This window comes from Salvelinus sp. IW2-2015, unplaced genomic scaffold, assembly GCF_002910315.2.
Source record: "Salvelinus sp. IW2-2015 unplaced genomic scaffold, ASM291031v2 Un_scaffold912, whole genome shotgun sequence".
NCBI classification, from domain to species: domain Eukaryota; kingdom Metazoa; phylum Chordata; class Actinopteri; order Salmoniformes; family Salmonidae; genus Salvelinus; species Salvelinus sp. IW2-2015.
Window position 1 is genome coordinate 320078 of NW_019942644.1, and position 15144 is coordinate 335221.

At 42.0% G+C, this 15144-nt stretch overlaps 1 protein-coding gene across 2 annotated transcripts in view; it reads left to right on the forward strand.

Moving 5' to 3' along the window:
- Nucleotides 1-10648, forward strand: part of LOC112069128 (protein phosphatase 1 regulatory subunit 1B) — a 22506-nt gene extending 11858 nt beyond the window's left edge. For both annotated transcript variants that reach the window (XM_070438420.1, XM_024136424.2), the window contains one exon: nt 9733-10648. In XM_070438420.1, the coding sequence (XP_070294521.1) occupies nt 9733-9854 (122 nt within the window). In that variant the 3' untranslated portion in view covers nt 9855-10648. The remainder of the gene's footprint in view (nt 1-9732) is intronic.
- Nucleotides 10649-15144: the final 4496 nt, after the last annotated feature.

Here is a 15144-nt window from a genome sequence, read left to right on the forward strand (position 1 = left end):
AGCAAATTATGACCTTCTCTTTAACATATCTGCCGTATTCCTCGCAAAGTCTCAGCGTCCTGAGATCTGTAACAACTCTGCCAGGACCTAGGAATCAAGAGAGACACTTAAGTGTTTAGTACTATATCTCTTGACACAATGATGAAAATAATCATGGCCTCTACAACCTTCAAGCTGCATACTGGACCCTATTCCAACTAACTACTGAAAGAGCTGCTTCCTGTGCTTGGCCTCCTATTGTTGAACATAATAAATGGCTCTCTATCACCGGATGTGTACCAAAAACTCACTAAAAGTCGCAGTAATAAAGACCTCTCTTGAAAAAAGCCAAACTTTGACCCAGAAAATATAAAAACTATCGGCCTATATCGAATTCTTCCATTCCTCTCAAACATTTTGAACAAGCTGTTGCGCAGCAACTTCACTCCTTCCTGAAGACAAACAATGTATACGAAATGCCTTCAGTTGGTTTTAGACCCCATCAAGCATCTGAGACTGCACTTGTGAAGGTGGTAAATGACCTTTTAATGGTGTCGGACCGAGGCTCTGCATCTGTCCTTGTGCTCCTAGACCTTAGTGCTGCCTTTGATACATCGATCACCACATTCTTTTTGGAGAGATTGGAAACCCAAATTGTCTACACGACAAGTTCTGGCCTGGTTTAGATCTTATCTGTCGGAAAGATATCAGTTGTCTCTGTGAATAGTTTGTCTTCTGACAAAATCACTGTAAATTTCGGATGTTCCTCAAGTTCCGTTTTAGGACCACTTGTTCTTCACTATATATTACCTCTTGGGATGTCATTCGAAAACATAATGTTAACTTCACTGCTATGCGGATAGACCACACGCTGTACACTTCAATGAAACATGGTGAAGCCCAAAAATTGCCCCTCGCTAGAAGCCTGTGTTTCAACATAAGGAAGGGGATGGCTGAAAACGTTTCTACTTTTAAACTCGGACAAAAACAGAGAGGCTTGTTCTAGGTCCCAAGAAACAAAGAGATCCTTACTGTTTGAATCTGACAATTAATCTTGATGCTTGTAAAGTCGTCTCAAATTAAAACTGTGAAGGACCTCTGCGTTCACTCTGGACCCTGATGCTTCTTTTGACGGAACAAATCAAGGACTGTTTTCAAGGACAGTTTTAGCCAACTACATAACATGCAAAAATCGTAAAACTTCTGTCCAAAAATGATGCAGAAAAAATGAAGGTCCGATGCTTTTGTTACATTCTAGGTTAGAGCTACTGCATGCTCTACTTTTCCGGCTACCCGGATGAAAAGCATTAAATAAACTTCCAGTTAGTTGCTAAATACGCTGCTGAATCGCTTGACCGTAGAAACAAAAAAATTGTCACTTCATTTACTCCAGTGCTAGCGTCCCTACACGGTGCTCCTGTTAAGGGAAGGGCTAGTTTCAAATGGTTTAAACTGCTAACTTACAAAGCATGTACATGGGCTTGCTACCTACCTATCTTTCCCGATTGGCCGTGCCGGTACGATTCCTACCGTACGCTACGCGTCACAAGACGCAGGCCTCCTAATGTGTCCCTAGAATTTCTAAAGCCAAACGAGCTGGGAGGCAGGTTTCTCCTACTAAGATCTGTCCATTTTTCACTGAATGGTCTGCCTACCCCATGCTGAGAGACACAGACTCAGGTCTCAAACTTTTAAGTCTTTTACTGAAGACTCATACTCTTCAGTGGGTCATGAGTGATCTGAGAGTGTAGCTCTGCCCAGGATGTGTAAGATGAACGGAAAGATCCTCTCTGGAGCAACGAACCGCCCTTGCTGTCCTCTGCCTGGCCCGGTTCCCCTCTTCCACTGGGATTCTCTGCCTCATAACCCTATTACAGGCGGCTGAGTCGACTGGCTTACTGGTGGGCCTCTTTCAGTGCCCGTCCCCCTAGGAGGGGATGCTGTCACTTGGGCTGGTTGAGTCTCCACTGACCGCTGACATCTTCTGTCTGGGCATTGTCTCAGGCATCGCGTAAGTTTGGTGGCTGAAGACTATCCCCTCTAGATGGTGTGGGACTGTGCTTTGGCAACAAGTGGGTGGGGTTTATCATCCTTCCTGCATTGGACCCTGTTCCATGGGGAGATCATCGGATGGGCCACACAGTGTCTCCCTGACCCCTCCTGTCTCAGCCTCCAGTACTTTATTGATGCGCAGATAGTTTTATGTGTCGGCGGGGCCGTAGGGTCAGTTGGTTATATCTGGAGATACTTCTCCTGTCTTATCCGGTGTCCTTGTGAATTTAAAGTATGTCTCTCTCTAATTCTCTCTTTCATTTCTTCTCTCGGAGGACCTGAGCACTAGACGACCATGCCTCAGGACTACCTGGCATGATGACTCCTTGCTGTCCCCAGTCCACCTGGCCGTTGCTGCTGCCCAGTTTCAACTGTTTCTGCCTGCGGCCTATGGAAAACCCTGACCTGTTCACCGGACGTGCTACCTGTCCCAGACCTGCTGTTTTCAACTCCTAGAGACCGCAGGAGAGCGGTATGAGATAACTTTAAATGATCGGCTATGAAAAAGTCAACTGACATTTACTCCTGCAGGTGCTGACTTGCTGCGCACCCTCGACAACTACTGTGATTACCTATTATTTGACCATGCTGGTCATTTATGAACATTTTAACAACTTGGCCATGTTCTGTTATAATCTCCCACCCGGCACAGCAGAAGAGGACTGGCCACCCCTCATTGCCTGGTTCCTCTCTAGGTTTCTTCCTAGTTTTTGGCCTCTAGGAGTTTTTCCTAGCCCACCGGCTTTTCCTCAAAAAAGTTCATGAATTTATTACTGCTGAAGTGAAAGCCATCCTCACTTGGGGAATGCTGCTTTTTAGTTAGCTTTGCGACAGTATCAAAAATACATTTTGGATTGTTCTTATTTTCCTCAATTAAGTTGGAAAAATAGGATGATCGAGCAGCAGTGAGGGCTCTTCGATACTGCACGGTACTGTCTTTCCAAGCTAGTCGGAAGACTTCCAGTTTGGTGTGGCGCCATTTCCGTTCCAATTTTCTGGAAGCTTGCTTTAGAGCTCGGGTATTTTCTGTATACCAAGGAGCTAGTTTCTTATGACAAATGTTTTTAGTTAGGGGTGCAACTGCATCTAGGGTATTGCGCAAGGTTAAATTGAGTTCCTCAGTTAGGTGGTTAACTGATTTTTGTCCTCTGACGTCCTTGGGTAGGCAGAGGGAGTCTGGAAGGGCATCAAGGAATCTTTGTGTTGTCTGAGAATTTATAGCACGACTTTTGATGCTCCTTGGTTGGGGTCTGAGCAGATTATTTGTTGCGATTGCAAACGTAATAAAATGGTGGTCCGATAGTCCAGGATTATGAGGAAAAACATTAAGATCTACAACATGTATTCCATGTGACAAAACTAGGTCCAGAGTATGACTGTGGCAGTGAGTAGGTCCAGAGATACGTTGGACAAAACCCACTGAGTCTATGATGGCTCCGAAAGCCTTTTGGAGTGGGTCTGTGGACTTTTCCATGTGAATATTAAAATCACCAAAAATTAGAATATTATCTGCTATGACTACAAGGTCCGATAGAAATTCAGGGAACTCRGTGAGGAACGCTGTATATGGCCCAGGAGGCCTGTAAACAGTAGCTATAAAAAGTGATTGAGTAGGCTGCATAGATTTCATGACTAGAAGCTCAAAAGACGAAAACGTCATTTTGCTATCGTAAATGTTAGCAACACCTCTGCTTTTGCGGGATGCACGGGGGATATGGTAACTAGTGTAACCAGGAGGCCTCATTTAACACAGTAAATTCATCAGGCTTAAGCCATGTTTCAGTCAGGCCAATCACATCAAGATTATGATCAGTGATTAGTTCATTGACTATAACTGCCTTTGAAGTGAGGGATCTAACATTAAGTAGCCCTATTTTGAGATGTGAGGTATCACGATCTCTTTCAATAATGGCAGGAATGGAGGAGGTCTTTATCCTAGTGAGATTGCTAAGGCGAACACCGCCATGTTTAGTTTTGCCCAACCTAGGTCGAGGCACAGACACAGTCTCAATGGGGATAGCTGACTATGCTAGTGGCAGACTCCACTAAGCTGGCAGGTTGGCTAACAGCCTGCTGCCTGGCCTGCACCCTATTTCATTGTGGCGCTAGAGGAGTTAGAGCCCTGTCTATGTTGGTAGATAAGATGAGAGCACCCTTCCAGCTAGGATGGAGTCCGTCACTCCTCAGCAGGTCAGGCTTGGTCCTGTTTGTGGGTGAGTCCCAGAAAGAGGGCCAATTATCTACAAATTCTATCTTTTGGGAGGGGCAGAAAACAGTTTTCAACCAGCGATTGAGTTGTGAGACTCTGCTGTAGAGCTCATGACTCCCCCTAACTGGGAGGGGGCCAGAGACAATTACTCGATGCCGACACATCTTTCTGGCTGATTTACACGCTGAAGCTATGTTGCGCTTGGTGACCTCTGACTGTTTCATCCTAACATCGTTGGTGCCGACGTGGATAACAATATCTCTATACTCTCTACACTCGCCAGTTTTAGCTTTAGCCAGCACCATCTTAACACATTCCAGTCTACTACTCTGTATAGTGTCTTCAGCCCAACTCCCCAATACATCATTGAACTTTAACCGCCCTTGCATCTTGTAATCCAATCAGTTCAATGCAAGAAAGGAAACCCCATTGTCATTTGTTAATTCAAATAACTCAACCTCTGCATACAAATCCCATTGGCTATGTGCAACCATTTTAAATCTAAACTCATTAGCACGTAACATATTTCTCAATACACCACACTCCTCCATGGAAATTCTCACTTCCTCTGAAAACATCCTTTTTTGGTTTTCCAAAAGAGTTTCACGTATCAACACATATTCAACCTGTTTACAGATCCAATCGGTCCGGAGGCTTTCTGACTATTTTTGGCCTCTCATGACGCTCTGGACCCTCAGGCTCACAGCCTGGCACAATCTGTGTCTCTCTATGCGTGTCCGTCACAGTCGTAGTGTCCAAGTCCCAATCAGAAATGTTCCACTCTGACACATTCAGGTCTTCTCTTTCATTGTGTTGCATCATCATTTGAGCCACATGCTTCTTACACAATTCTCCCTCAGTCTGCGCCCAGTAGGTTCCAGGACCAATAACCCTTTTCACAACCCCGGTTACCCATTTCTCTCACTCTCCTCCCCGGTCATCTCGGGCAAGCACTGTTAGTTCACGACTGAAAAGAAACGAAGACGCTTGCCCACCCCCTTGTCCTGTATCTTAGACTGCATGTCAGCTGAAAACTGTGTTTAACCAGTGATAAACTTGTTCTAACCTGTCTTTTTAGGAACAACTCTGCTGGAGTTTTTCCAGTTGTAGCATGTGGCGTATTCCTGTTGGCCAACAGAAAGTTGTCCACACTATGCTGTACAGACAGTCCTGATGACTTGTCCTTCTCTAGAGCCTGTTGTAGATTCTTTATAAGTCACTCTGCTGCGCCATTTTAAGCTGCATGATATGGAACCGACTTCATGTGTTTCACCCCATTCAACTGGAAGAATGTCTCCATCTCTTTTGACACCAGTTGCGACCCATTGTCTGAAACACACTCCTCAACTAACCCGTAGGCTGAGAACATTCCCTGGAGTGTCTCTACCGTGGCTGTAGCTGAAGTATTACTCATACACTTTACTTCTGGCCAGCGTGAGTATGCATCCGTGACTACTAAGAACTGGTGCTTTCCCTTTTGAGCAGGGCCTCTCAGGCCATTTCTAATGATGCACTGGTACAAGGTTCAGCATTAGACTGACACACCTGGCATCTCCTTACCATGTCTTATATGTCTGAGTCTAACCTGGGCCACCAAAAGTGGCTCCTTGCAAGAGCTTTAATTTTGACCATGCCCCAGTGGTATTCATGTAGCTCCTTCAGCAGGTCCCGCTGTAGAGTAGCCTTCACCACCGCTCTCATACCCCATAACACACAACCACTTTCTACAGTGTGCTCATCCCTTCTCACCCAATAAGGCTTTAGTTTGTATTGCTCTCTACCCCAAATATGATCCATAGGGCCTCATTCTCTATTTGGGAATACTTCACCTCTGTCTTAGTGAGTATGCAATATGCCTCTCACTACCGTCAGGCATTGTGTGTGAGATGACAGCACCCACCCCATATGGTGAGGCATCACAAACCAATATTACTGGCATGTGTGGATCATGATGCACTAACACTGAGGAGGAAGACAGCTGTGTGTTCGTTGTTTCAGATGCCTGCTGAAACTGTTTTGACCACACCCAATGTCTATCTTTCTGTAAGAACTCTCTTTTAGGACAGTAGAGAGATTCTCCATTAACTTACCATAGTAGGTAAGTAAAGCCAGATATGCTTTGAGCCGTGTCACGTTAGTTGGCACTGGAGCCTTTGCTATGGCTTCAATCTTGTCCTGCACTGGATGTAGCCCCTTTCGTGACCTAAGTAAKTGACACTAGACTGAAAAAATGCACACTTGTCCCTGTTTACTCTTAACCCACGCTCTTGCAGCCTCTGTAACACTGCTTCTACATTCTGTAAGTGATGCTCTGCTGATTTCCCTGTGATAAGAATGTCATCCAGAAAGTACACAACCCCAGGTAAACCCTGTAAGACCTGGTCCATATTACGTTGGAATATAGCCAGAGCGCTTGATACTCCATAAGGCAGTCTATTCATCTGGCATAAACCCTTCAGCGTGTTTATAGTCAGGAAATGCTTTGACTCTTGATCTACCTTCCCTTGCTGGTAGGCCTGTGTAAGGTCTAACTTTGTGAACTGTTTACCCCCGGCTAGAGTAGCAAACAAGTCCTGGGTGTTTGGTAAGGGGTACTGGTCCACATCCACCCATGCATTTACAGACACCTTGTAATCATGACATATTCTGACACCCCCGTTTGTTTTTGGAACGCAAACTATAGGTGCTGCCCRTTCACTATTCTATGGGTGTGATCATGCCGTGTTTTTCTAGCTCTGTAAGTTGTTTGTCTACTGCCTTTCTGAGTGCATAAGGCACGCCAAGATGTTCAAATGTTCATAAATGACCAGCATGGTCAAATAATAATAATCACACTAGTTGTCGAGGGTGCAACAAGTCAGCACCTCAGGAGTAAATGTCAGTTGGCTTTTCATAGCCGATCATTGAGAGTATCTCTACCGCTCCTGCTGTCTCTAGAGAGTTGAAAACAGCAGGTCTGGGACAGGTAGCATGTCAGGTGAACAGGTCAGTGTTCCATAGCCGCAGGCAGAACAGTTGAAACTGGAGCAGCAGCACGGCCAGGTGGACTGGCGACAGCAAGGAGTCATCATGCAAGGTAGTCCTGAGGCATGGTCCTAGGGCTCAGGTCCTCCGAGAGGAAGAGAGAGCATACTTAAATTCACACAGGACACCGGATAAGACAGGAGAAATACTCCAGATATAACAGACTGACCCTAGCTCCCCAWCACATAAACTACTGCAGCATAAATTTGACAAACAGCCACGAAGAAAGGTAAAGAAATGGCTGAACTTAAAATATTGAGGGAAGAGAAACTTGTTATCCAGAATTTATGAGAACACACAATGTTACATTCACTCCTGAGGAGTTTCAAATAGTTGTTAGAGCTGTCCCTAAAGGTGTTATTCTTMTTTTAGGAGAATATAACAATACTCCAAGTGCAACTGTTGAGGATTTTGTAGCCTCAATACAGTTAGAAGGAATTTACATTTTAAACTATAAATGTAATAACGTGTATATAAAAAAACAATATGTCAATATCCTAGGACAAGTGAACTGGAACAAAGGCTTGTTGTTGTCTGGCAAATATTTGATATCTAATAAGGTGAAGTATATAAACTCATTCATAGAATCTACCCTATAAAGACCTTTATTATACACAGATTTAAAATAGCTATTGATAACAAATGTGTATTTTGTGGTTGTGACCCAGAAACTCTTGACCATTTATTTTGGGACTGTTCTTATGTCAGATGATTTTGGAGTGAGTTCATGTTCATTTGAAAGACTCTGATATTATGTTTTATTTTGATCCAAATGATATGGACCCTGATTTTAACTTTCATTGTTCATTTGTTTATCTTTCATGGCATATTCTTTATCCATAAAATGAAATGGGCGGAGTACAAACTGCTCTTCACATTGTTTAAGATAGAATTGAAATATTATTTTGAAATGATCAGTCAGTATAAAAACCAAAAAGCATCTCGATATGTAATACCCGTCTGTTAGGTTTATGTACTCTTGTTGTATGATTATGTTTTGGTATTTGTTTTGTTCATAATAATAATATATATATTTTTAAATTATAAAAAAATATAATGAATAAAGCAGTGCATGGAGAATGGTGTTCTCTATAGAAAAAAGAAAGTAGATGCTTTTTCCACTTGGAACCAGTAGGTTCGCTCGACCATATTCAGGGTTTCTTCACGCTTAAAGGTGATGGAATTAATTAGAGAATGAAGTCAAGGACAGAATATAGCATATCTGTAGAGCAGAGTTGGCTGGTGGGAGGAGCTATAGGAGGACGTTCTTATTGTAATGGCTCGAATGACAAATGGAATGGAGTCAAACATGTCATACCTTCCCGTTTATTCAATTCCAGAAATTACAATGATCCTGTCCTCCTATAGCTCCACCCACCAGCCTCCACTGCTGTAGACACCTCCACCTTGATTTATTCAAGCTCCACCTTAGACGAATAGTTGGTGAATCTCATGCTATTCTTATGCTTAAGTTCAAGGTTAGAATACACATAGAGAGAAAAGCCATAAAAAGGGAATAACGTTCCATTTACGGTGCGGTTAACTGGAGTTGGAATCTGGGCCTATGTGCTGCCTTGTCACCTCAACGATCTAGGACCAGGCCAGTCAAGTAGGCCAGGAAAAGCCAATGTTGTTTTATTTGTAGAATGATTAGTAACAGATGTAGCTCAATACTGTTGTTTAGGAGGTGAGGGTGAACAAATTCACATTGTCAAGTCTAGTGAGTCACACACTATGTACCCTTAAGTGTTCATGGTTCTATCCGTAAACCACACACGCTACTAGCTTGTGGTTTAATGTTGCATCGAGGTGGTCAACTGCTAAGATGCGCGAGGCGAGACAAGCGCCGAGGCCGGGAGCATACTACATCAGCACACCGAGTTCTGCGTAGTTCGAAATCGTACCCGCTCCCTATACTTTCAATGCTTTTTTCCATGAAAAAAAGGTGGGTAAACCACTGCACCACTGATGTAGATTGTAGTCAGCGGATATGAGTCAGAAAGAATATTGAGTCATAAGAGTGGTCATCACTGAGTGTTTATCAAGAGAGTGCAAAAGGCTCTTTGAAACATGAGCTGTTGATTGTAGCTGCAAGTAGCACTCTGGTAACCTTAACTAACAGATGGTCTGGTCACAGGACAGATGACAGTTGACCCCTATGCTGACAAACAGCATCATGCTTACACACAACAACACAGCATCATCCTCTGAAACACTTACTACAGTGGAACCAGTGGAACCAACACTGATGGACATATAGTTTCATCCTTTGATAGCAAGGGGACTACACAGACAGCAATTTTTGTAGTTTAGGCTTGTAGATCATGACACAGTGTGTGTCAGTGTGAAGAGCTAGTAGCTGTTAGAACATACTGAGGGGGTTTCTTATTGATCTCTCTGATGTGACTGCAGTCACAGTCTGCCACATTACCCATGACTATCCAGCACTCTGTCTGTCCAAACCCCAGGGGTCAAGCTGTTCAAGAGCCAATCAAAAGTATCCTTCCCTGAGGAGGAGGAAGAGAAAGAGGAGGAGGGGGAGGAGAAAGAGGAGGAGGAAGACAAGCAGAAGAACTGGGATCCAAAGTGAAGAGGAACACAAACTGTAGATCCATGTTTCTGATGGTTAAAAGTTCAAACACATGACTGGGTTAAGAACTCTTGGTTAGAAATGTATCTACACTTGATCAGGTTATCATTTCTAATCTGATAATCCATTTTATTCAGCCTTGTATTGTTGAGGTCAAGAAAGGACAATTTAATTAATTTCTCTGTATCTCAAACTCTTCTTTTAAGTCTTGGTTATGTATGGTTGATTATYGTTATATATTGTAATAAGAGAGTATGTGGGGAATATCAACAGCAATACTGACTGATATGCAGTTAACGTTCACTGGAAATATACAGATTTTAGTTTTCATTTTGTTATAAAAGAAAATAACATCTACTTCTATTTTTGGCATCTCACATTGTCATCTCATAATGTAAAAACACTTGCTGATATTTCACATATATTTTTGTAGTATTTTATACTGAAACTGGGCTTTTGTGCATACAGTATAGCAGACTTGTGTACTACAGTACACTGAGGTACGAACAAAGACGTCCTGCAAACAAGGGTCTTTTCTGGAGTGTCTTATGTCCTAATAAAGTTACTCATTTTATGAACACTTGGCGAAACCTGTATGTTTTTTCATCATTCATTATTGTACAAAAATGACAAACAAATGTCCTTTCTAAAGCCTCATGGACACGTAATATAACATCTATTGCCAAACCCTCTCTTCTGAATGGCAGGCATCATTATTTTAGTAGGCTAATTGTTATCTCAGCAAATGAATTATGGGAAGATTTCATAACACAAAATAAAAATATGTACCCATACATGTAGTTAGTGTATTTCTTGCGTCAATAAAGGGAGTGTAACTGTATGTAAACAGCATTACAAGGGGAAAGGTATGCAACAGCACCCCCAAGTGGGTAATTATTTAGTTACATTAGAGGCCAACGTTCCAATATTACCTCCAGAGCAGGCCTGGGCAATTATTTTCTATGTAGGGCCACATTAGAATATATTTTTGCCATCACGGGCCAGAATCATATTACAGGATTATACAACATGGGTATGACTGTGTTGACAGATATATCTACTGTAAATCATGTCCAGATATGCTACTTATTTTACTTTTTTAACGTGCACAGAAGTAAATCACATCCACGTTCTCCTTTTGGTAGGTATTTTCATTATTAAACATGCAATGAACTACACGGAGGGAAAAGTACACTGTGCATTCAGCACCACGGACAAAACTCTTGTTAACGGGTATGCACAAAAACACAAGAAAGAGAGAGAGCTCAACATTACATTTAAACTACTCAATCAATGTGAGGAGTGAAGTCTCTGATGTGCATTTACTAGAGCAGTGAAGTCAGGTATAGTTTCTGACATCGCTATGCACTCGATTGCTGAAAGGTGAGAGTCCGTAAGAGTTTCTGTGCCTTGACTTGTTATATTTCATCACTGAAAATGTCTGTTCACATACATAGGTTGACCCAAACAATACAAACATCTTCTGAGCATGACTCCTAATCTTTGGAAAGTTTTGTTCATCGAGAGATGCATAGAACCTCGTCAGTGACATTGGAGAACTATTCAAAACAATCACTGCATCAGACTGAAGGTCGATAAGCTCAAGTTGCAGGTCAGTGGGAGCGTTATCCACATTGAAGGCGAAAGGAGAGGAAACGAACAGCATGTCATTTTCCAACACTTTGAAATCCTCAAAACKACAAAAAAACTCACAGTTCAAAGCACACAGCAGTGATGTATACTTCTCCCGCTGGTCATCTGATAGCGAACAGACTAGTAGTGTCGGAAGGTGGGTGAGATTGTTGGCTTCTACTTGGTGGGTCAGGAGGAGTAATTTTCCCTTGAAGGCTTTGACAAGGCTKTACATCTGATGTGCAAAAAGACCCTTCCCTTGTAGTTTGGAACTCAGTTCATTCATGAGGGCCATGATGTCCACGGTGAAGGTAAAATCAGCCAATCATTCTTTATCTTGCAGTTAAGGGAAATCCACATGTTCCTTTAATTTGCAAAAACTCAGCAATCTCCGACTTCAGATCCCACACCCTTTTAAGCACCTTCCCCAAACTCAGCCATCTCACTGTCATGACATGGCCCTTTCTGGGTATAGAGCGTGGCATCCTCCTCTCTCTCTCTCCTACACCCAGGTTCTGTTATCTCACGTCGTAAATTCCTGCAGGAGACTCTCTCCTCCTGGCCATGCAGTATATAGAGAGAGAGTTTCAGAGTAGAACAAAGGAACTTCTTCTACATCACAGAACTTGAGAACTGAACAATATCCATGTTTTGGAGAATGTGTAAATGGTCGGTGGAGAAGCCAGCTACGACCCGGTCCATTTTGTTTAATGTTTTTGACCTCATGAAAGACAATACAGCCACATTACCATAACTCTGCTTATACAGGTGCCTCCATTATGAGGTTTGCGGCTAATTATTGTATAAAATGAATGAGTAAAGATGAAACTATTTGTGAAATGATGTAATGATGTTAATGTGAGAGAATTGTATTCCCTTTAACGTTTAACTAAGTCATTGGCCCGCCCCCATGAGCACATAATAAAACGAATAAAACCCCCACCTGAAGAAACCCTCTTCAGACCATGCGTACCTCGGTCAGCTGAGGGGGCGAAGGTTTGAGTAGAGACCACAAAAACCTTAGTGTCCGCTAAGGTTACAATGGTTGTTGAATTCCTAATCATACCATGTGGAGCCTTGGCTACACGGGTGGAAATGGAAATCTTAGACACTAATTACTAGTCTGCAGCTAGAAATTATGTACCATTGGATGAGAMGACCGACAACCGCCGAAACATCTATTCTATAAGAACATTTCTGAATGGTACTCTGAAGTATCCCTTCTAACCAAGAAAGACTTCAGGGAAGCAGAGAGACGCTCGGATGAACTTTCCAACAGAAGGACTGACGATTCCAACAGAGATCACGGYGACACAATGGGCGTAAATATATATTGATTGCAATTATTCCCGAATGAGTGAGCGTTCATGTGCAAAGGATTAGCATTTCAATTAATATAATTATCAACTGTGTAGTGACTCTTTTGTAATTCCCACCCTTCTCAGTCTACACCCACTTCCCTTTGTCCACCAAGCCGTCATATTGGCTGAGCCCACTAGGGAACCTCCTCTATCATTTCCTTGTAACCATATCTACTGTTTGTTTGTTTGTGCATTTCTGTGATTATTTAGTTAGTTAGTAAATGAATGATTAAGACAATTGATGTATAGGTGATTCATAGTAAAGGCTGGGTTCGTGCAGATAAYCAACAATTTACGACGTTTGTAATGAGACTAACGTGAGGTAAAGAATAATTAATTAATTAGAAGACTAATTGATCAGATATAAAAATATCTGAAGAGTTATATTAGGAAAATTATAACTTTGTAACTGAAGATTTTCCTTGGTGCCCCAACTTCCTAGTTAATTACATTTACATGATTAGTTTAATCACGTAATAATAATTACGGAGAATTGATTTGATAAAATAACAGTCTTCAATTTAATGATGCCAAAGACGCGACATCACRTTTGTGTGGTAGGGGAGATCTGCATGACCCGACTCTGTCTCTTCCAACAGTGAGACAAACTGCCTGTGGTTTATAGATTTTGCTCTTATGAAGTTTACCACTTTAGTGACTTTATCCACAACATGGCTCATTTTCAGAAAACATTTACAGAGCACCTCCTGATGAATAGTGCAATGCAGGGGCAAAGAAATCTGTTTTTTAATTTCAAGTTTGGGCGCCTATCAGTGGTCACACTGGATAACTTTTCAAAACTTATTAACCTCCTCCAATAAATATTTCTCTCTGGTTGTGCTCTTCATTGACTGCACTGAAGCAAGCTCCTCTGTAACTTCAAAGTCTGGGGTTATGCCTCGTAAGAATATCAACAACTGCGCCATGTCACTGCTCTCATCCAGTGCCAAGGAGAAATAAGTGAAATCCTTTACTTTGTCTTTCAATTGTTGCTCCATATTCTCTGCGATGTCCTCAACACACAGGGAAACATTTCAAACATCTCTTTCTTGTCGGGGCAAAGTATTGCTGCAGAGTCAATTAAACATTCTTTAATGAATTCGGCCTCCGCGAATGGCTTGCTATGTTTAGCATTTTTGTGGGACAGTACATAGCTAGCTCTCGCAATTCTGTCGTTTGCTGAATGCAGCTTTGTGAAAAGTCCTTGCTCCTTTTGCAACTGAGAAAGCAACTCTTTTGATGCACTTGCCCTCTGCCCAGAAGACATTCCTATATTTCTCTGCATGCTTCGTCTGGAAGTGTCGGGACAAATTGTAGTCTTTSAAGACAGTGATGTTCTCTTTGCACACTAAGCACACAGCTTTCCCTGATACCTCAATAAAGATATATTTCAATGTCCACTCTTGTTGGAACACCCTACATTCATTGTCTACTTTCCTTTTCTTTGAAAACCTCCTCTTTGCGCAATTTCTAGCTAGCTACTATTTGTAACTGTGACGTGTGTCATCCTGTCAGTTACTGTCTGTCCTCGTGCGGTTGTTATTTATACATTCCTTCAAAATAAATGTTCCACAAGCGGTGGGAGTTAAATCATTACGGAAAGGCAAGTATTCATTGGGCTTTAAATTTGAACAACAAATACGTTCTTCAAAACTTTACTATCACAAATTCTTTATGTGATCTGAGCATGATTCCGCGGGCCGTATTGAATCAGGTCGCGGGCCGCATACGCCCCCCGGGCCGGCCTTTGCCCAGGCCTGGTCTAGAGTCAAATCTGTGTATGTCAACAGATCAACAGAGAACACTATCGTGACCGTCCTATTCTCACACTTGCAGTCTAATATAGTGAGTGTGTACGGTGCAGACCCATCTAAAAGACCGAATGAAAATAGACAGATAAATAGACCATAAAGACCGAATGAAAATAGACAGATAAATAGACCATAAAGACTGAATGAAAATAGACAGATAAATAGACCATAAAGACTGAATGAAAATAGACAGATAAATAAGACCATTAAAGACTGAATGAGGAAAATTAGACAGATAAAATAGACCATCATAAAGACTGAATGAAAATAGACAGATAAAATAGACCATAAAGACTGAATGAAAATAGACAGATAAATAGACCATAAAGACTGAATAAAAAAGTAGACAGAATAAATAGACCATAAAGACTGAATGAAATAGCAGAATAATAGACCCATAAAGACTGAATGAAAATAGACAGATAAATAGACCATAAAGACTGAATGAAAATAGACAGATAAATAGACCATAAAGACTGAATGAAA